This window comes from Gymnoscopelus microlampas (assembly GCF_963454915.1).
Source record: "Gymnoscopelus microlampas genome assembly, chromosome: 4".
Taxonomy (NCBI): domain Eukaryota; kingdom Metazoa; phylum Chordata; class Actinopteri; order Myctophiformes; family Myctophidae; genus Gymnoscopelus; species Gymnoscopelus microlampas.
Window position 1 is genome coordinate 26,186,643 of NC_139941.1, and position 25,137 is coordinate 26,211,779.

A 25,137-nucleotide genomic window follows, 5' to 3' on the forward strand; every position below is an offset into this window, starting at 1 on the left:
GTTTTTTCTATTCTTCAATATTTTTCTCTCTGTTTATAAGTTGTTGCACACCTTCTGCAATGCGAACATGGCGCGAATCAATACATTCTTTTTTTTTTTTTAAGAATTATGTGTCCATGAGGCACGTTGGTGTTATATTGTTCCTGCTGTGTGGGAACTACTATCTGCTATTACATTACTTTTTATAAGATTAAAGGAATCTTAGGGAAAATACCAGAGTGGGTCTTTAATACAAACATACGTCGCTTGTGTTGTGCGTCATCACCGTGAGCCTGTGTTTACATTGCAACTGGAAGTGGAACGTGGCTCCCGGTCAGTTCATGTCAAGAGTTGTTCTAAGGTTATTTTCCAGGATAAAATGAGCATGGATCTGACCTTCCTGGGGACCGGGTCTGCCTACCCGGCCCCGCACCGCGGAGCCTCGGCGCTGGTCCTCAGGACCGAGGGGGACTGTTGGCTGTTCGACTGCGGCGAAGGAACCCAGACCCAGATCATGAAGAGTCAGCTGAGAGCTGGTGAGTGAGTGAACAATAGGGTCTACGTGTGCGCGGTTCTCAAACATTTTCATGTCAAATACCCATTGTTGTTTATTTAGCTGCGGGAGCGACGTCACAACGACCTGGTAACACCCACCCACCTACCTATAAAACAAACATGAGTACATTCTCTTTCTACTGAATTGCCACCCAACAAGCGTGGAATGAATGCCTTGAAATCCCTTAAACAATGTGTATCACTTAAAAACAGGCCTGAAAATCCACCTTCAGGCAAAGGGGAGGTAAACTCACTTCTCCCAAAGAATAGAAAGGTGATGGCATTCACCCTCCCCCCCTTTTCCCCCTACTCTGTACAGTAGTTTTGTTTTATATTTGTTGATTGATGATATGGTATTTTAGTGTTATTTTTTTATACTATGTTGATGAATTGTATACATAGGATCTCAATGGAATTGGGTTATCCTTTTAGACCAAGTGTATGAATGACTGTACTTGTGCTGTTTGCATTTCTGTCCAATAAAGTATTCAATCAATCAATCAGGTTTGTGTTGTGTTTGTGTATTAATTTTATGGAAGGGTCACATAGTTAACACGTCACTGTTGTACATCCCTGGCTACATCTGTATTGACTACTGCAATATTTTCCATGTTTTACATACAGGTCGTATCACTAAAGTTTTCATCTCCCACTTGCATGGGGATCACCTCTTTGGCCTGCCTGGACTCCTATGTACTGTGAGTCTCAACACCAACCCAAGTCCCTCAGAGTGTCTACCCTGCGTGGATATTTATGGGCCCCGGGGCCTTAGGCACTTCCTCAGGGTGACTCTTGGTCTGACGGGGTCACAACTTCTCTTCCCTTATGCAGGCAGGTCATTGATATCCAAGCTGAATTCACACATCACAACATCCACACTACACATTTTTAACCCAGTTGGATATGTTAAAAACAAGGCTTTGCCCTTTCAGGAGTGCTAGCTGGCAGGCTCACTACCACTCAGCTATTGATATGCTGTTATAGAAAGCAAAGCACAACTACAAATTAAATGTGCACTAAATTATTTAATTTACTCCAAGTCTGGGGATTTAATGTTCCTTTTTCTAATTACATTTAACTGTCTCATGTTCTGTTTCTCTGATCTGCTCTATTCCTCTCCACTCTTTAATTTTACTTAACTACAATTTAGTGCATGAACTGGAACCGACCCCAGACCAGAGTCCACCAGAAGGACAGCTCAGCCTTGAAGTAGGTATTTGATTAATTTGTATTATTCACATCTAGCTATAAATTCCACAAATATCTGTATACCAATACAACTACACGAGTCTGAGGCCATGCAGCACACACACCCACAAGCACATGACGAAACAGACGTGGGCACAGGCTTGCACTAGTGCAAAATAATTCATATTTTACTCTTCCGTGCATTGTGATAGAATACCACGTTTTTAGTTTTTGTCTTCTGTTTGTGTTGATTTAATCTGGTCTCCTTTCTTTTTCTTCTTCTTTAGATGACAGCAGAATGTGGTCCTCTCCACCCTCAGGAGCGTCCTGGGAGGACCATTTCCCTCGATGCCTCCACTGACTGCTACCACCTCCTAGAGGACAAGAGGTTTGTGGTCAAGGCCTTCAGGTTGTTCCACCGTATCCCATCATTTGGCTTCTCCATTCAAGAGCACGATCGGCCTGGGAGACTCAACACTGCACTGCTTCGGGAGTTGGGTATAATGACTTCCAGTATTTTTACTAGTTTATCTATCAGTCAGTTCTAGAAAAGTTTGCCAGCCCAATAAAATAGTTTAACAAACACTCCCATGCAGTTCAGTCAGTGTATCTTTAGTGAATGAAATGGGTTTGCTGGTAAAGCGTCTTATCTAATAAAGTCCTAAAACCACCTAACAATTTTCTGTTTTTAATCCACTCAAACATGAGGAGCAGGACAGTCTACGTGTTAGTGGCTTTTAAACTTTTTCTCAGGTGAAATACTTTCAAAGTGTTTGGCTTTTGCCCAAGACAAGTCCATGGCCTTATGACGGTCATTTGTTTTTGTTGTAAATCACCAGTGGTTGTACGATAAAAATTAAAATAAAAAAGCAATGTAAGACTTATAACTGGATAATGTGGAATAATGCTAATGTGCAGCTTATACATGGTGTTAGTTATCTACAGAAATGGGAAGTGAACACAAGCACAATCTAGTGGTTAGAAGATGTTGCACCTTTAATGCCAGGCAGATTCAAAGAGCAGTCACTCACAGTACATGGATGGTTTGCCTGATCACATTTTTTATGTCCCATAGGTCTGAAGCCAGGACCACTTTATGGGCGCCTGAAAGCGGGCGAATCAGTGACCCTAGCGAGCGGACGTGTGGTGTCCTCTAGTGAGGTATTGGAGGAGGCCATTCCGGGAAGAAAAGTCTGCATTCTAGGGGATTGTAGCTCAGTCACCGGAGAAGGACCATTGCGGATGTGCAACAAAGCAGACATTTTGGTTCACGAGGCCACCCTGGGAGATGAGCACCATGAGAAAGCAGTGGACCATGGTCACAGTACACCTAAAATGGCTGCGGCGGTGGCCCGGGCATGCTGTGCACGGAGACTGGTACTGTACCACTTTAGTCAGCGGTACAAGCCGTGTGCTTTGCATAAGGAGGGGGATGATGATGACATTACAGAACTCAGGATACAGGCGGAGGACGCTCTACAGGGGAGTGGAATAGAAGTGACTTTGGCTGAGGACTTTCTCACTCTGCCAATACCACTCAAAAATGGAAAATGAACAGAATCCAATCCAATCACCATCATATAAAGAGTAAAATCTTCAAAAAGAAAACACAATAGAATAAAATGGTGTCCTTAAACAGTAAAACCAACTGAATATAATTTCATGATTATTTAATAGCTTAACATTACAATGATATTTGTTCTATTTAAGTAGTATTTGTTACATTTAAGTACGACTACTTAAATGTTCTTTGGCTATGCAAATATATGGAGTCAATGTGTCACTATGCAAAGATGTCTGGTGTTGAGCAGGTACTTGGCTAGAAGCTTCTAGTAGAATATCCTGAGGTTAGCAATTATACAGTGCCTGGTCCAGAAAAAAAAAAAAAACGATGTCCCACTAAGCCTAGAGATGTATAGATTTGAATACATTGCAGAGGCCTAGACCTGCAAACAAACAAAGATGAAAGCAATATTCTACATGTAAAAGCATAGTATCATACTTAAGGTAGCATTTTGAGATGTGCATTAATCTCAAAAGGTGGAGAGTCTGAAGTTCTGAACGTTATTTTCTGGAATAGATTAGTGTTGAACATTTGTAGCTCTTGGGGTGCCCAGTTCATGAGTTGAGATCCACCCAAGACTGCAGACATACATACGTAATACAACTTTATAAATATTTTCAAGTACAAGTACAGTTTCACCTGCATCACAAGTACATACAGTATAAACACAGTATAATGGCAACACTTTAAGAACTTTTCTTAAATGTTTGATAGGAAACAATTCTTATCAAGTGATGTTTTTTTTTCCATTGCATTTTATCTGTATTTGAAGTATGATTAAAGATACATTTATTTCTGCCACACTGTTCAATTTAATTATTAGGAGGAGTTTCTCAAATTTGGAGTGTTCGTTTTCCATTGAAGTTTGTAGTTGCAGTTTTGAAACAAATAAGAAACATCACACTCCTTAGCTTAATTTTGAAACACTTAGAAGGTATTAACCAAAGTTAGGTTGCTTTTAATGTAATTTACTTTTAAATGCATACAGGCACATTCTTGCACTTGCTTATTAGCAAAATGTTGTCATTCCTTATTTTAGTTTTATTTGTGGGTTCAGCTAATGGGTCTTCCACACCAAGCACTATAACTAACAAGACGTTTACAAAAGTTATAACTCAAGTGGATGGCAGAATACACATCACAACTATAACAGTGGTGAATGATATCGTTATAGTGCTTGGTGTGGCCAAGAACATTTTAAGGAACATTTGGAGAATGTGCTCATTGGCTATAATATGAATGATCTCAGTTATGGGTATTAGAAAGGGGTCACATTCTTCAGGACCCTTTTTGTTCTAAGATTTCCTTTCTTCCATCTGGGTGTAAGTGACTAAAGGTGTAGATGTTCTTTTATCACAGAGGCTCTTCATCGTTTTATATTCATTCATGTTAAGGTTATTTATTTTAGGGACTCAATCTTATGTTGGCTGCAGGGATAATACAATATTTCTCTACTCAACAAATCCATAGGCGAAAGAGGGCGAGTCATTACAAAATGCAACACAATGTCAAAACATCTTAAAAGCCCATAAAAAAATAGACAAAATACAATAACACCTTCAAGACAAAATAATAGATGTTGGTTTCAACTCAGCTCTAGTTTTCCTAGTGTGTGTTAAATCATTTCTAACTATAGAGGTCCATCTTCAAAATGCCGACCCCTGAATTACATTGTCCCCTCCCTTTCTCTCCCAGTATAAGGTCCCATATCTCTACACCTCTGCTTTAATGCACCATCTGTACCTTCAGGTTTTTAAAACTGTCGACTAATTAAAATAGACTCCCTATATTTCTTACACAAGGCCTTTGTTGGTTCTAGGGGTGAGCTGAATGGTTAGGCGCTCCAAAGCTTTGTTGGATTGGGATTCATAAATCATAAATTCAGATGTGAAAGTTTGGTTCAACCTTTATCCTTTTTACTATTTTATTAAAAGCAATATATAACACACTTAGTGTGGTATACATTTTGTGTGAACGACCTAATGTTCCTTCCTATCAAGCTTCAAAGTATGAAATCCCGTTCCAAAGCATCTTCCCCTTTAAATGCCCTTTGTTGATTCCTATTCCAACCTTTCACAGATCTAATGACAGTATGCCCATTGACCTACAAAGCCGTTTGTGCCGACTTGTTGAAAGTAATGAAATGGGTGACACAGTCAGGACCTACAGACTCTCCCATTTCCAGTCTAGGTTTTAGGGTTGAAGTTGACGCCGGGCCAGTCGTAGATGTCTGGAAGGAAAGAGTCATAGTTGGTGTTCCAGACAGTAGAACGCACAAAGCTGTCCTTTTCCAAAGGCTCAGGGTAGCGGAATGCCATGCCGTTGGCATAGACGTATTCCACCACCTGTAAGAAGAAGAGACAGAGAGATGGTTAGCATTTGTCCAGACATAGTGACAGAAAAGCCAGAGACAAAAAGGGAACAGATAGACTCAGGGTAGCGCCCATGACCATTGAAATACATCGGTTCAAAAAGTCAGAGGGGCAGATCAGGAGGTTCAGAATAGTTAAGCATTGTGACCTCTGTTCGAGAAAGAGGAAGCCAGGGACGCTAAAGTTATGGTTGAAGTAGAACAACTTTGGGCTTGCAGGCAAAAGATTTTGTTTCACATTCATCCTAATTAATAAATTGGCAACAAGCCATGATTTCCTAGCACAGATCAAGAAAGACAATTCTTAGTCTTGCTTAACAGCAGTTATTTATTGGTAAGTGGTAGTGAATATTTAGTTGAAATTTCATAGAATTATTTTGAGGAAGCTCACCGTGACAGCCATCTGGACTGAGACCTCTCTGATGTTGGACAGAGGAGGGTAGAGTCTGCCTTCTGCAAGTTCTTTATCTGTCACTTGCTCTGCCAATGTCTGAATAGGAGAGCAAAACACAGCATTAATGTATTAGCTCTTTAAGGGCCAGATGGATTATAATGTTAATGTAGAAGTGATGTTAATGGAAATACATTTAATTGTAAGTTGAATGGAAATATGCAGCTGAAATAAGGACAATAAAAGGATCTGTAGTAATGACCTTTGCTGCCTCCAAGAAGACAGTGTCCTGGATATGTCTCACTCCACTCAGGATCACGGCTAGGGCCACACCTGTAGAGCACGAGCGTGCACATGCACACACACGCACACACACACATGAATTATATTCATCTTATTCTATGGTCATATTTTACTTGTACATTGTTTGGTTTTCTTAACCATGACCATAATTCTTGTCCAGCAGGTCATTGTTTTATTGTAATTTGTTTTTGTTTTTATTTTCCAATACAGTTAAATTCACTTTCACCTGGAAAGATGTATGCATTATTCCCTTGACCAGGAGTGAAGACACGACCATCGCTCAAAGTCACTGGATCAAACGGACTGCCACTGGCAAACAGACATCTACCCTGTGGAGACGATGGCACAGAGGACAGAGGGACAGAACACAGCAGGGGACAGAGAAGGGGATAAACAACTGTTGTTTGATAGGGCAAGTACGAAGTACCCAAGTGCTTTTGTTTGGGGGGGGGGGGGGGGGAATACAATATTTAGAAGGGACATGAGAGAGAAAGACAGAAAAGGTCTTACGTTAGTGAGTGTGTAGGCATCCTCTGCAGTGCATTCAGCTTTGGTGGTGGGATTACTGAGGGCAAAGATGATTGGTTTTTCGTTCAGGCTTCCCATGGCCTTGATGACATCGTGGGTGAACAGTCGTCCAGCTCCTGACACCCCTATAGGAGAGAAGAGTGAACTGGGTTACTTGATGAGCTGGTGTTTTCTATATTTACATACAACCATATAAGCCCGCTTTTGGAATGAGGCGATGAAAAAGTACTGTAAATATAAATGTTGCATACATTAATTGTTTAAGGCAGTAGAGGTAATAATAAACCAAAACATTTAAACACCTGAGCCATTTAATTTTTTGCAAGAAATTAGTAGCAAAATTTCTTACCAATGATGGCGGTGGGCTTGATTGTGTTGACAGCATCTAGGAAGCTCTGAACATCTCCTGGACTGTCATGGACAAATGCTTCCTGGTTTCCATCAGTCTCCTGGGGTCTGTTCTGGATACAAATAGACAGTGTTCATGTTGTTTAATACTACACCGGTGCCCTTTGGGCACTGGCTTACTCTGGGACCACGCAAGTCAGGAACGAAGCTGGGAATGCATGCCCCACCCGGTTATGCAATACCTGTTGTACCAGTGGTGAGAGTACTACTCGCTGTACATGTTGAGACAAGTTAAGAGTACCCAGTACGGTATCTGTTCATCAACAGCGACATCAACAGTATACACCAATATCAATGCAGTGTCAACAAGTTTCCGGCGGTCCGGCGGTGCCAGAGTTATGCCCAGGATGGACAGATGGACAGACAGACAGACACACACACACACACACACACACACACACACTCTGACACAATTAATGAATTTATAGATATAGATGACTACAACCACTAAACACTGTACTACCAGGTCCAAGACACAAACAGACTCGAAGGCAGAGAAATTATTGCTTATTGTCTGGCTAGGTAGACCTGGGGGTCTACCTAGGAGACACAAAGGACGCACCATGTATGCCAGCAGAGGGCGCACATACAGCACACTACCAGTCAACACAGCTTGATTGAAAGAGAACTCATCACTTTGAGATCCGTGTTGTCTCCTGACCTATCTCGGACATAATACCTTGAAAACGATAAATGTCCCATTTTGACTTGGTAAGCATTGTTAAAGGTAGGGTAAGTGATATTTTTTGGTTAAAAAACAAAAAGTATTTTGTTAAAAGGTTAAAGCACTATATTCTGATAGTAATCATTGCTATAGAGTGTTTGTTCAGTAACAGGAGTCTCCCCGTCTCTCCAGCTCTTTAATAAACAGAAAATACATTTTTCGGTAGGTGTCAAAATCTCAGCCAATCAGGAGAAAGTACCCATTTTAAGCTTCATTTTTATAGTGTTCCAGTTCAATTTTGTTCTGCTCATTTCTTAGTGTCATCACTTCAAATTTCACTTGTTTAATCTATATCCTGATTGAGTTCTCTGTCCTGATTGGATAAAATTGAAACTGAAACTGAAACGAAAATGCATTTTATGTTTAATAAAGACCTGGAGAGACATAGAGACTCCTGTTACTGAACAAACACTCTATAGCAATGAGTACTATCAGAATATAGAGCCATTTAACACTTATTTTAACCAAAGCAAATCACTTACCCTACCTTTAATTAATACAACATAGTAGGAAATGAAATTATAAATATTTGAACTACATTGTATTTCCTTCTGGTGTGGTGCCAAATCTTGTCCCTTCAACATTGGCTCAGGTGTTGTTGAATCACTCTGCAGTTGCAGTGTGCAGGTTTGCTGTGTGCCTTTGCGTGGTTGTGTGCAAGTGAGGCAAATGGGCTGGTTCGGGTTCACCAGTCACCACTGTTATTGTACCATACAATAATACTAACAGATGCTTGCTTGTTCTTCTCTTAACATCTACCCCCCAAGGACTACAGAAGTCATCATTTTAATTGGCTAGGACATTGAAGATAATAGAATGCATCTACACAAGCAACCACCAACACAGTCATTTATATCAAACATTAAATATGCCTTTTACAACATACACAGTACAAACATACTTTTACTAGTAGTCCATGTTTGTCATACATCCAGATTTTCTTCCTGGCCTCAGCCTGGGTCATCCCCCTTTCCATCATTGCCATCACAATCAGGTTGGCAATGCCCAGGGCAGCCTGCAGACAAGACCACAATATCTTATATTTAGACAATTTATGACATTTACGTCTGAAGCAAAATCTGTTTATTTGTTTTGCCCTGCTCCATTATTAACAGATGTACACACACATACAGTAGGAATTGGCCAGTGAAACCAGTCTTCTACAACTGGCCACTGAGCAGCAACAGCTATGGTGAAAGGAGAAAAGGTAAATATTCCAAGACAGGGCATGAAAACCGTCAAAGAGTAGAACAACAGTACAAAAGGAATGATGTAACAAAGTAAACGTCTGTATGCAAACCTATACTGTAGGTAAGAGATGTTTTTGATCAGTAACTATTCTTGCGATTGCTTTGAGCAAGGTCCTTAAACCACAATTGCTCAATTGGATCTGCTTAGTGGAAAACAGGAGAAAACTGTTGTTGTACTGGGGAGCTACAAGATTTATAAATGTGGGAAAAAGTTACCATGGGGACATTACATTTGAAAAAGAATACTCTTGCAACACAGCATCTTACACATTTAGCTTCAAGTTCATAGGTTCAACAACTTCCCCAATCCGTTTGTATCCTCATATTATCTGTGGGTCTCTCCATGCCTCAGATGGACAGATGGATGACAGTATTATGTCCTACCTCTCCAGCTCCCAGGAAAAGCACCCTGTGTTCAGTGATTGGTTTACCAATAGCTCTCTGAGCTGCCAACAGTCCAGCCAGGGCTACTGCTGCAGTGCCTGTTAAACATATGTACAGGATAAACATACACGTGCGTGTGCACACACACACACACACACACCAAAACTTGCAGATCTACAAGCTCACAACTCAATCGCATCCGTGATGCAATGTAAGCTTATAGATTGTCTATTTTCGGCACATGGCACGTAGACACGTAGGATGTACGACGAATATAAATCAGGCTTCAGAGTCAAATGAAGAGCCCAGTTATTAAAAAAAAAATCACAAAAGGTTAAAACTAAGCAGAATACTGTGTATGCCGTGATTCGGGAATGAGAGCACCATTTCAAAAACTGAAACATGTTACAGGTGCCAGCTACCAGTGTATGTCAGAGCCTTGAATCTAAACATAAATTATGATTTACATTGTGTTCAAGTTTGTAAACACACACCTTGAATGTCGTCATTGAAAGTGCAGTATTTCTCCTTGTACTTCCGCATTAAGCGAAAGGCGTTGTGGTTCCCAAAGTCCTCAAACTGGATCAGTGTGTCCTGGCCATATTTGTCAACCACGGCCTCCATAAACTCATCGATCAGGTCGTCATACGCTTGAGAGCGGTCACGCTTCTGGTACAAACCCATGTATAACGGATCCCTCAGGAGGGTCTGGGGGTAAGGGCATGGACATATCAGAGAGATGCATTGATTGCTAGGACAGTATAGTGTAGAAAAACAGCTGCTTGCTTGCTCACTCACTCACATACACGCTGAACACCTCCCCCTACCTCGTTGTCTGTGCCAACATCGATCACCACCGGTAGACACCTCTCAGGTCTGATTCCAGCGCAGGCCGTGTACAGGCACAACTTTCCAACAGGGATGCCCATTCCATACACGCCCAGGTCCCCTAAACCTAAGATACGCTCTCCGTCAGTTACCACTACTGCCTAGAGAGATAGAGTACAGACACAAGTTGACACCATAGCACCTGCTCATGGAAAATGGCACACTCCGGTGTACGTATTACAGAAACATCATAACTTATCTGATAATCCTATTTTATCCGATAAATAATTAACCATGTTTGAGTTGTGTATCCCATTTCAGAACTGTTACCAAGTCCATTTTCCTATCCTAACTAGGATTGCTTTTGTAATATGAAATTGTGATGTTTTATCTTAAAGGCGCGTTTGCTCCTTGATAATGACTCTTTGGTATTACTGTTACCCCAATGTAGCTGCGACCATGCAGTTAGATAACGACACTGTTGGTTGGTAGGTGAGTCTGTCCTAAATGTTCCAGTGCAAACCAAGAGCTGGTCGCTTCCGATTACGTACTTATTTGTCCAAAAAGGTGGAAAGGTGTTAAAAAGCTGCATTTCTGGGGTGATACATCAAGGGAATGGCATCTGCCCTCAGTATCATTCTTGACTTCATCATGAGATTGCTTGTGATCGTCTTTGGGAAAATGTGCATGGCACACACTTTTTTGTGGCACACACAATTTCTAGTAAATTTCCCGATCAATTGGTAAACAGTAATAGGATGTCAATCACTGACAACTTAAAAGGGATAGTTCACCCCCAAAATGACTTTTTTCCTATTGGTCATCAAATTATTGGCTTAGGAATGCGACAAAAAAACAAAAATATCCATGAATAGAAGTCATTTTGGGGGTGAACTATCTCTTTAAGGGTGATTTATACTTTGCTGCAGGCTGCCGACACGCTGTGATGCATTGGCAACTTGTAGATCTGCCATTTGTGACACGGCACTCAACAAAGTATATGTCAGGCATAAAGTCAGGGTCACGATCAGATTTCAGTGGTCTGCAATATGGTAAAGAGGGGTGGAGCAATGGAGGGTGCAGGCATGTGTGACACCATAGCTCCTCTCTGTCGAGGTTTACCCGCTAGCCAGAGAGACATTTTTAAATAGACAAAAACCTTGGACATTTTAACCACATCTGTCGTCTTGGAATGAAAGAGGGAGTTGGTTCACGTTTCGATCTCTGGCTCCTCCTGGCTGCGTGTCGAAGTGTCCTTAACCCATTAAATCCGGGAACGCATCTGTGTCATTTAGATTTGAGCTATAACCATTATTTTATACTTTGGCTATTCAAAAACAGCAGATCTACAAGCTCATAGCGAGAAAGAAAAGAAAAATCTTGACCATTTGTGCAAATCTTTGAATATATATATTTTTTTTTAACAACATTTTTAACTCAAATCTTTGCTTCTGGGGGTCCCTGGAACAACATATTTTGATGGGGATCGGCGGCCAAAAACATAATTTTGGGGGTCCTTACCATGAAAATGTTTGAGTTGAGGACCACTGATATAACAGCATTAGGATTTAGAAGACATTTGTACAGATTTGCAAAAATGTTCATGCTTTAAGCTATGAGCTTCTATATCTGCTATTTTTTTAATAGCCAAAGATATCTTAAAATGATGGTCTTAATGGGCTCCTGGTGAGCAGGTTGGTGCCTTGCATGTTTCCCTCCACCATAGGTGTGTGGATGTGAAATACATTGTAAATAATGCACTTTGGATAAAAGGCACTTCATAATGCAATCCATTTCCCATTTCTGTAATATGCTCCTTGGTGTACACCTATAAAATAAGCCAGTTGATGTTACAACAGCGTAGTTGTCAGGTACTCACTGCAACATTAGTCTCTGGCCAGTTGTCTAGGATGGAGCGGACGTGGCCTTTGTCATGAATGGAGATGAACAAGCCTCTGGCAAGAGAAAACGAGAAAAGAGGGGGAAAAATGGTGGCTAGTATAATTTGAAGGTTCTAGGGTTGGAGAAAAAACAAACAATATACTATAGAAAATATCCTTACGTCTCTTTTTTCTTCAGTGTTTTTAGCATTAGACAATTTATTTTACAATACTTCAACAAATTCTATGACTATACCATAACTACATTCTTACTTGGGTCTCCTGAAGATGTGTCCATACTGTGTGCAGGCTAGGCCTACAGTGGGAGTGTAGACTATGGGCATCAGGTCCTCTATGTCTTCCATTAACACTCTATAGAACAGCCTTTCATTCCTCTCCTGGATGCCCATCAGGTAGATATACCTATGAAGAGAGAGAGGAGGTGGGGGTAAAACAGAGGACGGGAAGGAGAGATGAAAAGAGGATGAAGGACATAGTTGGGGGGGAAAACACAAGGGGAAGAGATCAATGTTGCATGAAAGGGATACTACACCAAACATTTGCAGTAGGTCACTGTTTCCATTTATAATATTAGTGGACTAAGTGGATTAGTTACTAAGCAAAATATTAATTGCATAGTAACTGCACCTGTATCATGTAACACTATATATATATATTATTTGTATCTGTGATGATCGTAATTTGATTCAACTGTTTGTTATGGTTTTTCATTGTGTATGTATTTCATTTGTTTTAGATGCTGTTATCAGGGCGTCCTTGAAAAAGAGAGCTTTGCTCTCAATGGGCTTCCCTGAATAAATAAAGGAAAAAGAAAGAAAGAAAGAAAGAAAGAAAGAACAAAAACTCATGCAGGTTGCATGCAGGTGTTGCGCACCAAGCATAGCTGATCTACAAGTTCCCAACATGTGTGATCTTTTAGATGCTATTTTTGGTACACGACACCCTCGAGCAGCTAAGTATGAATCAGGCAGGCAGGGAGATGAAATCCTTCATTATGAACAGTAAATAACAGCTGCAACGTTCTAGCCATCATGAACAAGCTTTGACCAAATGACTTTGTTACTTTTCTAGTGGGTCCACCATCTTCTTGAGGTTTCTCTGGAAGCGCATGGCCTGGTTGTCCTGAGTCTCCACTTTGGGAGGCAACAGCCCCTGTATCCCCAAAACCTGTCGCTCCTGTAAGGTGAAGGCCATACCCTGGAAGAGTAAAAACAAAAATAGAGGGATGAGTGGATGGATGAGGAGGAATGGTTCATCAACGTTATTATTAAAGAAACCTTCATTTCCTGTGATGAGGCTATTCTATCCTTACATAGAAATATATGGGGTTACAAGGGATGAATCAAGGAATAGACATTGGAGGGAAAGAGGGGGAGACAATGCAATTCCCTCTGAGACCCTCTGTGCATTTTATTATCGAGACAATACAAAGTGGGCACAGAAGCCATGGTGAAACCTGGCAGACTGCATCGTTTAAAGACGCAGTATGCATCAAACACAACTGGTGAGACAGACGCACTGCAGCTTGACTTTCACCACACTTGAGATTCAACACACACACACACACACACACACACACACACACACACACACACACACACACACACACACACACACACACACACACACACACACACACACACACACACACACACACACACACACACACACACACACACACACACACACACACACTCACACACACACACACACACACACACACACACACACACACACACACACACACAGTAATTAGTGTACAAGTTGGTTAAGGGCGGTAAGGCTTGCTTTCTTCCATCTAAAATCAGTCCAGTACTATCACCTAAGGTTAAAAGAGTCAAGTTCTCTCTCTTGTGCTGCTGTGAAATGCCAAGCATAGCTTCTAAAGGTCAGGGTGGGTTCCAGGAATGGTGGTATTGAAAGCTGTAGAGTGGACTAACTGACTGGTCACCAGATATTCACTTTACATGAGATCCATGGATTCACAAATTTGTCCCACTAAGTATAAATAACAGCAGTGGTTCCACTAACTGCCTAATAATAACCAGGCCCATGTAGTGTGTTTTTCAAAAACTTTCAAAAAGCTTAAGCCTTGTAAACCTAGTTCTATAGATCGATATTGAATCCAGCTTACATGACTGATTATCAGTCCCAGCAACAGCAAAAACAAGAAGGTATCGAGATGGAGGTACTGCATAGGCCTATGGTTGTTCATTTATCTGCAGGCCAACATCTGATAGTGAAAACTAAATTTGATTCTATATACAATTTCCTAGATAGGTAGGTCTGCTAAGGTTTAAGATTTCTAACACGTTGTACTGTAAGAGAGGGTCTGCTATGCTGCTGACCCCCCAAATGCCAAGGCCAAACATTTCTATTTCCATTCCATCTTCGTCACTTGTGTCTGTTTGTTATGACCAGTGCCAGCTATGCTGCTACTTTCAGAGAGGACATTTCCTCATGCTGAGATAGCATTAAAGCATTAAAGATTCTAGAGGACTCCGATAAAGATCCTTACACACTGGGGGACGTTTTTTTGTATAATTCAAAATGCTGTTTGTGTCACGAGTACATCCACACAGAACGTGAATATTACGCAGTGATAAACAATGCAATTTATATTCGCAACAAGGTAAAATTTGTATGAATGAGGAATCAATTATAGGATTAGTCTTGATGCAAAATACATGCCGACACTTGGGAATGCTTGAACCCATTCTGGGTCACTGGACAGTCACTACCCGGTACCTCATGAAATAATGTATATATAGAAACATGAACATGCCCTCATGTTCTTCTCTCTGAACATTTATGAACATTCTAAGAAGTGTGTGACCGGGAGGGGACAGCAGCTGAGGGAGAAGAGGAAAAGTAACAGGGGGCAGGGGCAATTTTTGGGGGGAGGAGAGGAAGAGGAAAGAGGTGAGAGAGGGGAGTAAAGCCAATAAGGAACACTGTAGAGAGAAACACCCCATGAACAAAGAAGTGGAAGCACATGGGACGTGGGGAAGGATGTATAGGCATGTACTTTCATGTTCATGTAAATTGGGTATATGCATCTTAGCCCAGCCTCCATTGAAACATGAGCCAAAAGAGGCACAATAGGCTAACCATAATGTCTGTGTGTGTGTGTGTGTGTGTGTGTGTGTGTGTGTGTGTGTGTGTGTGTGCGCCAGCCATACGTGAGTGAGTGTCTAACTAGCTCCAGAGTTTTGGGTGTAGGGGGGCTGTCCCAGTATAATGCTGAATCATGGTGAGTCATTTCATTCCACTCCAGTACAAAGTGAAATACACAAAATGGCCTGATCTTTTAGTTTATTGTTTTGTATGACTGAGATTAAAGGCAAGTCACTTGAAGCAGAAACATGCCCTATTTTACACAACTTAACTGAAAAAATATAATTTCCTGTGATTGCATCGGTATCATATCATGATATCATATCAGACATTGTGGAAGACTTGGAGCACTCTTAACATTAGACTTCTCTCCGGATCTGAAAGGCAGAGGACAGAGGAAACAGAGGCAGAGGAACAAGCAGCACGCTGCAGTTTTTTTCTCTGAAGTGCAAGTCAAGTTAAGTGTCATCCGGTATTGAAATGCAACTCATGACAATCTTCTGCTTCTCTGGTAATGATGTCTATGCTTGGTAAAATCATGGAACATAAGAATGAGATAGGCTTCCTGCTTTCCAGAACATAGCGTGGTCATGTAAGTTTCTGGATACAATTAAACCTAAGAACACATTAAACGTACACATAACTTCAGAAATCTAATGGTTTGTGATGGTTTGATGATATTAAATGAATGAATATGGATTCCATTTGTTTCTAGAGCCACTCAAATGAGGTACACTCATTTGCCCTGTGTCATGCTGGAAAGCTATATTTAGCAGAATTAGCACAGATAAGATGACACTAAGTCTCAAAAGCTCTCGCCCATCGGTCAAAAACAGGCTACAGGCTGTTCTACAGCCTGAAGATCATGTTAACTTGCCTGAAAATTTGAAATCATGCAAGCGTGTGTGGTGGTGTCACCATTAGCCAGTCCCTATGCAAAATAGGCGGGAAAAAACAATGTACCAGGACTTGTTTTCTGTCATAATTGTGCTGAACTGTACTGATATGTAGCATCATCTTCAGATTCGAGGCCCAGAACGACCCAGAAGAATCAAATGAAATAGGATCGTTAACAAGGACAGGCATATGTCCACTGCATCAAGCTACAGGACACACACGACCGAACACCTACACACACACGACCCAACTTATTTGGGACTTTATCCCATGTGTGAATAGCAAACAAACAAGTTCTTCCGAATCTCTAAAAACATTCCAAAATAAATAATGAAAGAAAAATCCCTTGTTGCCAATTCAGGCAACAAAAAAGCAAACTCCACTATATCTTTTTTTTTTACTTGTCTCGGGCAACAGGGCAACCCTTAGTGTCAACCCGAGTGTTGCAACTGTAAACTACTGTACAAGAAACAAACCGACGTAGGGCTAACTTGCCATGAACGGTGACTGACACAACAGTAACAAACCAAGTATAAACAAGTGTTAAAATAACTCATTAAATGTAAGCACCAAATAGACCCATAAGGCTGTATAACATTTGTATACAAATGGATAAAGTAACATTTTACTGTGTAAGACTTATGTACAAGGTCAACATCTAAGATATAGCGAAATACTTGAGTTCTGCGACACAATTATTTTCAAACTAAATTCATTCAGCAGCAAGCAACTACTGCATAATAACTGCTACCAGAATGATCTACGTTACTGCTGACCAAGAACAAATACAGGGCAACTGAATGTTATTATAACGCAGCCTAGTATCTAAATAAGCGTATTTGAACTTTAACAGACACTAGAATTGATCAGGTTTCAGGTAAGTAAATACTGTGTATATGCAAGCAAACCTCTTCCTTCTGTGGGTCAATTCAGGGCAGTAGTTTCCAACACCTTTGTTCAAGATTGTAACTGCTTTATTTAAAAGGATTTTGGTTTATCTATTTTCAGTTTTTTTAGTATTTTGGTTGAGTGTTTTTTCTGTCTTCTGATTTATGTACTTTGATGTTGCTGTATGTGAATGACTCTGCCTGTTGAGTGTTGTGTTCTGTGTTGTTGTCTGTGTTCTGAGGGGCCTGCCCCTCAACTGTATTTCCGAGCATAAATAAAGGTTATGATAATGATGATGAAACCAAGGTTACAGTTAAAACACAGACTTGTCTATAGCAAGCCTGGCTGTAGCTAGCCTGCCACCACTACAAACAACCTAAGATCCTTGAGAAATACTGCACTGCTATGGTATGGGTCTGGAACTGACTGTTAATAATTGTGGAATAGAGTAGGTCTCCCGGTTGGTGGAACCTGCTAAATTCAACTCAAACAAATCATTAGCTTTATCATTTCCCAGACAGAGCCTATATGTACGCCTAACCCTATGGCAGTTGGAGATGGAAAGGATTTTCTTTATTGTCAACTAAAGAACAACTTCTTTATTGTCACATCACAGGTTTACAGGTGTAAAAAAGTGAGTGAAATTATTTTTTTGTACAAGCTCCCATCATGTGCAGTTGTCAAGAATAGGAAGAATAGAGATAAAAAAAGAAAACAAGGAAAACAGATCCTCTTAGGCAGGATGCTCTCCATGTCAAACTCAGTCCTTCAAAGTCAAGCAATACAATCTGCTATTCTTAACCTGAGATAAACATCTCCTGAGTAGCCCTGTCACAATTATTACATCATCACCTGTGGCATTATTTGTGCCAATAGCAATTATTTTTGCATAATTGTTGTTATGCCCTATTTAGGGAAAAACATTTCAAAAACCTTCATACATTTAAATAAATAAATACATAAATAAATAGGGAAAATGGCAGGTCTACAAGCCCACAACATATCACGGTGCAATGCGTTGTGAGCTTGTAGATCAGCTATTTTTGCTGTTTTGAAATGTATAATTATTATTAAGGATATGGCCTGTTTTGGCCAGAGTACTTTTTTTTTCATTATTGGAACAGTCACAATTTCTTTGTATATTTCAGTAACAGGCTTTGTATATTTGTATTATATTTCTAAGGTATTTGTCATATCTTCCCTATGCGATTCTTGTTTACAAAGCCTAAAAAGGGCAAACTGAAAGTTTCATTTAACACAATTAAATCAGTAATCACAATCCAGAATGGATTATGGGAACAGGAAAAAACAAAACAAAACAAAACACGTGATACAGTACAGTTAGAAGTCAGTTAATTCAATTAGAAAGGATTTTGTCTAGGTCTACCCAGACTGATTAGGTTATGTTAATGGACTTGACCATTTCTCTACATGGCAGATCGTCTGACTCTACAAGAAGGCCTGTTACTCGCCCTCTTTCTGGTGAGGGGTTATACGGTACGGGGACAGAACGTGGACATGAAACTTCAGTACATGAGGAAAGTATTTGGCAAAGAAAAATACATATATTACAAAAGACAAACCCAGTAGTGGACATCAACATTCACAGGCCAGTTTTACATATAATGTGTCTGAAATTGCACAATTTGGAATGACACTGATGTTATTTTTGGTGGATTGGCGTTCGTTTAATTAACTTTAGTTAAGGTTAGTCAGCATTTGTAGGACAAGGGTTTGGTGTGGTTGTGTTTAAGGATGTGGGTTGATCTGTCAAGGCTTATGCCACTACTTAGCCTACTTTATATAATTATGTAGCCTAATTTACCTGGATCTGGAGCAAATGAGCTGAACATATTGTTCACCCCCCACACAGCACACACACATATTGTATATAGACACAGACAGACACACACACACACACACACACACACACACACACACACACACACACACACACACACACACACACACAATAGTAATACACTTACTTTGTTGGTGCGAGGATTAAGCATAAGGGGTTTTCCCTTCTCTTTGGTGTGTGCCCATCTGTATGCAGAGACACAGGGTCTCAGGGACAGGGTTGGCCGTAGCCTGGACAACATGCTGGATAATCACTGGTCTGGTCTGGTCAGTGGGACAGCGTGTGAAGGGGGAAACAGAGACAAATGTGTGATTATTATTACTCTCTCTTCCTTGCAATTGAGGGTCTGCTGAAAAAAAGCTTGAAAACCCTGCAGCACATGACATGGAGAGTGACTTCAAGGGCAATGGTATCAGTACTATGAGTAAGGGCTGGGCAATATGACTTCAGTTCAAATCACAATTAGTTCAAACTTTTGCCTCTATAACGATTAATGAACGATTATTTTATACACTTTTGCTATTACACTGCCCTCTTAGTTCTAAATAGTGCATTTATATAGCGCCTGATCCAAAGCACTCTCCAATGTCATCCATTCACACACCGCCGGTGAAGGAAACCATACATCAAACCGGGATCCTTCTGATTCCCAAGCGGCCGCTCTACCTACTGAGCCACTGCCACCCCCAGTTCTCTTTTCTCATTGTACAACAAAGTACAATACAGGGCTTAAAGTGGTTAATCTGACTATCGATTATAAATAACTGAATGTCCAGTTCAATATATAATATTGAGTTGAACAAGCCCTAAAAAATAAATTAAAAAAACACCACCATGGGGGCATAAGCCCCTGCCAGAAATGACGAACCCCCACTACAATCTCAGATTTCGGGGCCCAGATTTACAGTACCATTATTAGTGGGGCGCAGCTCCACTAGCCCTGAAGGTGCAAATGCGTGGCTCATAGAGAGCCGTCAACGCGCCGTCAACACCTAGAACAATAGCCGCGACTTTTTTTTTTGGTCGCGGCTGGGCTAGTCGGGGTTGAGTTGAGCCCCCACTTGTGCGCACATAAATCGGTACCTATGATTGAGCTGTTTTTAATTTGATAACATTAAACAGCAGACAGAATCAAGCAGCAAACACCAAAACACACTGGTGACCTACAGTACAGTCCTGTGAGAACATCCTGTGCATATAATGTTGAATGTCAAGGGTCAAAGCTCCACAGATCCACTGTGACCTTTCAACTTACAGTAAACGTCATCAGCACACTGGCTGCATCCTAGCATGTCATCCAGTCAAAAGTTAATCAACACATTTAAGCCACTGACATATTTAGACACATCTCTCTCTCACACACACACACACACACACACACACACACACACACACACACACACACACACACACACACACACACACACACACACACACACACACACACACACACACACACACACACACACACACACACACACACACACACACACACGGATTACAAATGACGGCAGCTGTCTAAAATGAATTATCTGGATGCAGAGAGAGAAACACTTTAGAGTTTAATCTAAGAAAACCTTGGAGATTGACATAATCCTCTTCCAAAGGATGACCAAATTGAGGAAGGGAATAAACAAAGATAACACATCCTGATCAACAGGGCCTGTAACACAAACTTTAAAAAAAAATCTGTGCTGCCTCGGCAGCACTTACCTCAGCACTTGTGTGCTGAGTTAACTTAATGTCACATTAAGTAGGTCAAGTCTTGTGACAATAACCAGTTACCAGTCATTACCAAATGATTAAGTCTATCATTTATGATTGTGTGGTTTATTTGACAGTAAGGAAAGCTAGAAAGTAGTACAATTTTGGAACTGAACTCCCATAGTGAGTGTATTCTATTGTGCAGCCTAGATCAGTGGTTCTCAACCTTTTCAGGCTGTGACCCCCGAATTAATCATATTTGAACTGGGGACCTCCCACCCTGACAAGCACTTGGAATTGTACGAGTTGAGACATTACATTTTCTTTGGCTCAGTTCCACAGATAAATATTGTGAAAATGGCAGATCTACAAGCTTGTAGAAAATGTCAAATTCAAATTGAATTTCTTATACTTGAAATGTTCTTTCAATTTTTGAGGTATTAAAAAGGTCTTAAAAGTCCTTCACTGTAATCTGGGGACTCCCCAAAATCATGTGGGGACCCCGACCCACAGGTTGAGAACCACTGGCCTAGATCCAGTCATGCCTGTTTGATTCTGTGATTTATCATCATCCACTGCACAACAGTGAGTACAGTTCATAGTCAATGCCACCATGGCCTCTATCCTATATGCTGTTTGTTGGCTTGGCACAGGCTCAGTTATTGTAGCTGTTATGTCATGCATACTAACACACTGACGTCAGTACAAAGCTTTTTGCGATGGTGCTCTGTGTCCTGTGGAGCGGTCAGCCGTAGTTCCCCTCAATTCTATGAGTGATGTTTGATGTTTTCAAGACATTTTCGTTACAGCTGTTTTTAAAGAAGTTCTCCCCAAAAAATGACTTATTTTCTATCAATTACACATCCCATGAAGCCTTGAATTCATGGAGATTTTGTGTTTCTGTCGCATTCCTAAGCCAATAATTTGATTAACTACTATGGTTCCGGTAGGACACTCAAAGAGTCTCTTTTGAGTCTCCTACCGGAGACATAAGCATCTTTCCGCCGGTCATCAAATTATTGGCTTAGGAATGCGACAAAAACAAAAAAAAACTTCATAGGGTGAGTAATTGATATCAAATAAGTCATTTTTTGGGTGAACTACTCCTTTAAAGCTTTGGAATATTGTTGCAATAGACAGATTGTTTTGGCTGTTGATAGTTCAGTTTGTACAGCTCAAATGAAATAATAATAATAATTTTGTAGCAACGAGTTACAAACAGAGAGCCCGAGGACCACTTACTTGTTCTTAAGTCTAATTATTGTTCAATACAAAATGTGCTTACCTTCTCATTGTCTACAAGTTCAGACACTAAGGGGAAATGCAACTGAAGCGTCAAGCAAGTTGTTTGGGGAAGTGGAATTGTAGGCATTTTCTATTTTAAATGTCCTTTCCTTGCACAGAGCAGCTTGGTGCTTTGTCAACAAGCAAGGCTAAGACATGGTAAGGCTAAGTGCAGTTTTACAGTGAATCTTGAGAACATAAAAGGGCTAAGTTTAAAAAAAAAATGGAAGTAGGCCAAGCTGTTAAATAGTTATGATATATCATCTCTGTCGCGTGGAAACGCGATGAGTGAGTGACAGTCACTGCTCTATCAAGTAGTGCTGCAACTAGTAGCGATTACTTTGTTGATCAAATAAATCAAAAATCAGGTTTAAAGTATATATATGTATCTTTGACATTTTTTATATATCAATATATCGATTAACCACATATGCACAATGATATACTTTGTAGCACAACAGTGTTGTGCAAACAACATTGTGAAAATAGCAGATCTACAAGCTCACTACACGTCACTGTGAGCTTGTAGATCGGCTATGTTCTCTATATTTTGACTTTTTTATGTTTTGAAGATTCTTTGCCTGTAATGACATAGGAAATTAGGAATCTATATCTGTTACAACTCATCTACTGGTCGTGCTGTAGGTAGAGTAGAATGTATGTAACTGTGAAAATGATTAGACATATGCTGTAGGGATGGGTCTTCTTGTTCAGGAAACCACGCTGCATACAGAAACTCTTTTGTTTTCACTATGTATCCTCTCTAATCCTCACCTCCACCCACACCCAACCATATAATGATTGATAAGGTAATAGTATTTTTTATAGGGATCCAAGTGCACTAGAACAGTGTTTCCCAACATTTTTGGTGCCAAGGCACACCTGGCATAGCTAAAAGATCCCAGGGCACACCTAGATATACGGTGTGCATATAGAACACCGTTACAAAGAAAACACCAGGCTTACAACTTATGAATCACTATAATAGATGGCTTCAGGTGTGGGTTTAGTTTGATATGTTAAGAATGTAGACTTACTACTGTAGTGTCTGCCTCTCTCTCTCACACACACACACACACACACACACACACACACACACACACACACACACACACACACACACACACACACACACACACACACACACACCATCTGGCCCATCCTCTGTGGGTAAGAAATTCTCACTGGTGCTTTCTGTTTGCTAACATTAGTTGATCACTTATTCCTGTTTAATGATCAGACAAAGGATGTCTGAATGCAGTACGAAGTCAGCATGAAGCATGTATATTGCTAAATACAAAATACGAATTCTAGCAAGAAAACAGTAACACCTGACAACAGTCAACCACTCACAAGTATCAGCTGCTATACAACTGAACTGGGGATTCCGAAGAAGAGTTCCAGCTTTCTGACTATAACTAGCCTTGGACGAGACAGAGATTTTTGGGTCCTCAATGAGCCTCAATGAGGATTGTAGCGCTGTTTTATCAGTTGAAAGCCGTTATTACACTCGATGTAAACGTAGACATATTGAGAACTCCAGGCACAGCGGGACAACCTGGATAAAAACGCCTCATTATTGAACAATACGGATTTATTTCAAACCACAAGCGGTCCGATTCGAGGGGTAACATCCATGGCTTGAAGTTAAGCACTTTATTAGCCTTGGATCAAGACTATCAGATGTATTTTATCAATTTTGACATTTGCATATCTATGATCGTCTTGGGATTTCCCCCCAATTATCACTGGACATCCGCCCTTAAAGTCCGTATTTCTCCGAACATGTACAAAAGCAAAATATAAGGTGCTTACCCGGTAGCCCCGGATGTTAACTCGGCATTCGGAATCTTTGTGCACTGCATTAGTACGTATTTTTTTCAATAGATACAGTAGGTGTTTTAATCCCGTCTGTGTCTGAACGGTATTTTCCCCCTCGTTTACTTCCTGTTTACATTGAGTGTAATACCGGCTTTCACCGGATGCGCCCCGTCAGCCGTCACTACCACCCATTGAGGAATTACGAGGAACAGAATCCAACACAAAGACGGGATTAAAACATATATATTGAAAGATACGGGCTAATACAGTGCACACGGGTTCCTAATGTCAAGTTAACATCCGGGGCTACAGGGTCAGCACTTTATATGTTTTCTTTGTACATTTACGGAGAAGTACGGGCTTTCCGCGCGGATGTCCAGTGGCAATTGGGGGGTGAAGCCCAAGAGTATCATGGATACGAAAGTAAAAGTCATTGACTCGATAAAATACATCTATGATAGTATTGATCCAAGGCTAGCACATTGTTTTTAAGATGTGTGTACTGTACATGTGTGTGTAGGAGAAGTACAAAAGTCAGAAGGCTATATAAACCTGCCAGTTACGTTCGAGGCTAATAATAATATGTTAGTACTGGTTAGTATATGAGTTAGTATATGTTCGTTGTCTCGTTGACATGAGAAAACACAGCAGCACTTGTTGGTTTCCAGCCGACATACTGTCATCAATTAGCAGAGCCTCCTGCTGGCTAACGTTGTTTAGCAGCACACAAAAGACAAAACGGCTAATGTTCTTACATCGCAGAGTGTTATCTTTCGGAGACTAGAGCGTCCTCTTACCTTTGGTTGAATATGGTTCTATAACTGTCCTTTTCACTGCGAAGTTATAGACTAAAATGCGACATTTCTTTCAAGGTCTCTCAAAAGACAACTATTCGACCGCTTGCTTCCTTCCTTGACAGATGCGTGTGTGTTCGTTGGTCGGTGTGTACAGGCTTGTATGGAGACGAGATGAGAGCAGTGTTGACAGGTTTTGAGAGAGAAACAAGCAACCAGGTCTATGAAAACAAGCCCAAAAGAAGCGAGCCCTTCGCCCTTTAAACATGGCTTGATGATCTACACGCTCACAACGCGTCATGAGCTTGTAGATCTACTATTTTCAAAATAATCTTGAAAACAATGACATTTTAACAAAATAAATCTTGTATGGGAGGTCCCTGGCATAAAAAGATTT

General features: G+C 40.6%; 2 protein-coding genes across 2 annotated transcripts; one reads left to right on the plus strand and one right to left on the minus strand.

The window, feature by feature from the left end:
- Positions 1-289: 289 nt before the first annotated feature.
- LOC311042920 (zinc phosphodiesterase ELAC protein 1-like) lies at positions 290-4,087 on the plus strand. Its single transcript, XM_084054020.1, has 5 exons — positions 290-515; positions 1,159-1,365; positions 1,685-1,743; positions 2,010-2,220; positions 2,798-4,087. The coding sequence occupies exons 1-5, from the start codon at positions 359-361 to the stop codon at positions 3,274-3,276; spliced, it is 1,113 nt and encodes a 370-aa protein (XP_083910146.1). The 5' UTR covers positions 290-358; the 3' UTR covers positions 3,277-4,087.
- A 1,019-nt stretch (positions 4,088-5,106) lies between these two features.
- On the minus strand, positions 5,107-24,889 carry me2 (malic enzyme 2, NAD(+)-dependent, mitochondrial). The gene is made up of 15 exons (XM_084054019.1): positions 24,744-24,889; positions 19,265-19,400; positions 13,438-13,571; positions 12,627-12,776; positions 12,353-12,428; positions 10,473-10,634; positions 10,140-10,353; positions 9,646-9,743; positions 8,913-9,026; positions 7,229-7,340; positions 6,862-7,004; positions 6,578-6,680; positions 6,311-6,381; positions 6,049-6,147; positions 5,107-5,631 (listed from the first exon to the last, which is right to left on the minus strand). The coding sequence occupies exons 2-15, from the start codon at positions 19,376-19,378 to the stop codon at positions 5,473-5,475; spliced, it is 1,749 nt and encodes a 582-aa protein (XP_083910145.1). The 5' UTR covers positions 19,379-19,400; positions 24,744-24,889; the 3' UTR covers positions 5,107-5,472.
- Positions 24,890-25,137: the final 248 nt, after the last annotated feature.

Coding starts and splice junctions, on each gene's coding strand:
- LOC311042920 (XM_084054020.1), top strand. CDS start 359: ATGAGCATGGATCTGACCTTCCTGGGGACCGGGTCTGCCTACCCGGCC. Junction 1,366..1,684: donor ACTTCTCTTCCCTTATGCAG/GCAGGTCATTGA, acceptor ACTACAATTTAG/TGCATGAACTGGAACCGACC. Junction 1,744..2,009: donor AAGGACAGCTCAGCCTTGAA/GTAGGTATTTGA, acceptor CTTCTTCTTTAG/ATGACAGCAGAATGTGGTCC.
- me2 (XM_084054019.1), bottom strand. CDS start 19,378: ATGTTGTCCAGGCTACGGCCAACCCTGTCCCTGAGACCCTGTGTCTCT. Junction 9,744..10,139: donor TTTCAATGACGACATTCAAG/GTGTGTGTTTAC, acceptor TATGTTTAACAG/GCACTGCAGCAGTAGCCCTG. Junction 6,681..6,861: donor ATGCCTACACACTCACTAAC/GTAAGACCTTTT, acceptor TCGTCTCCACAG/GGTAGATGTCTGTTTGCCAG.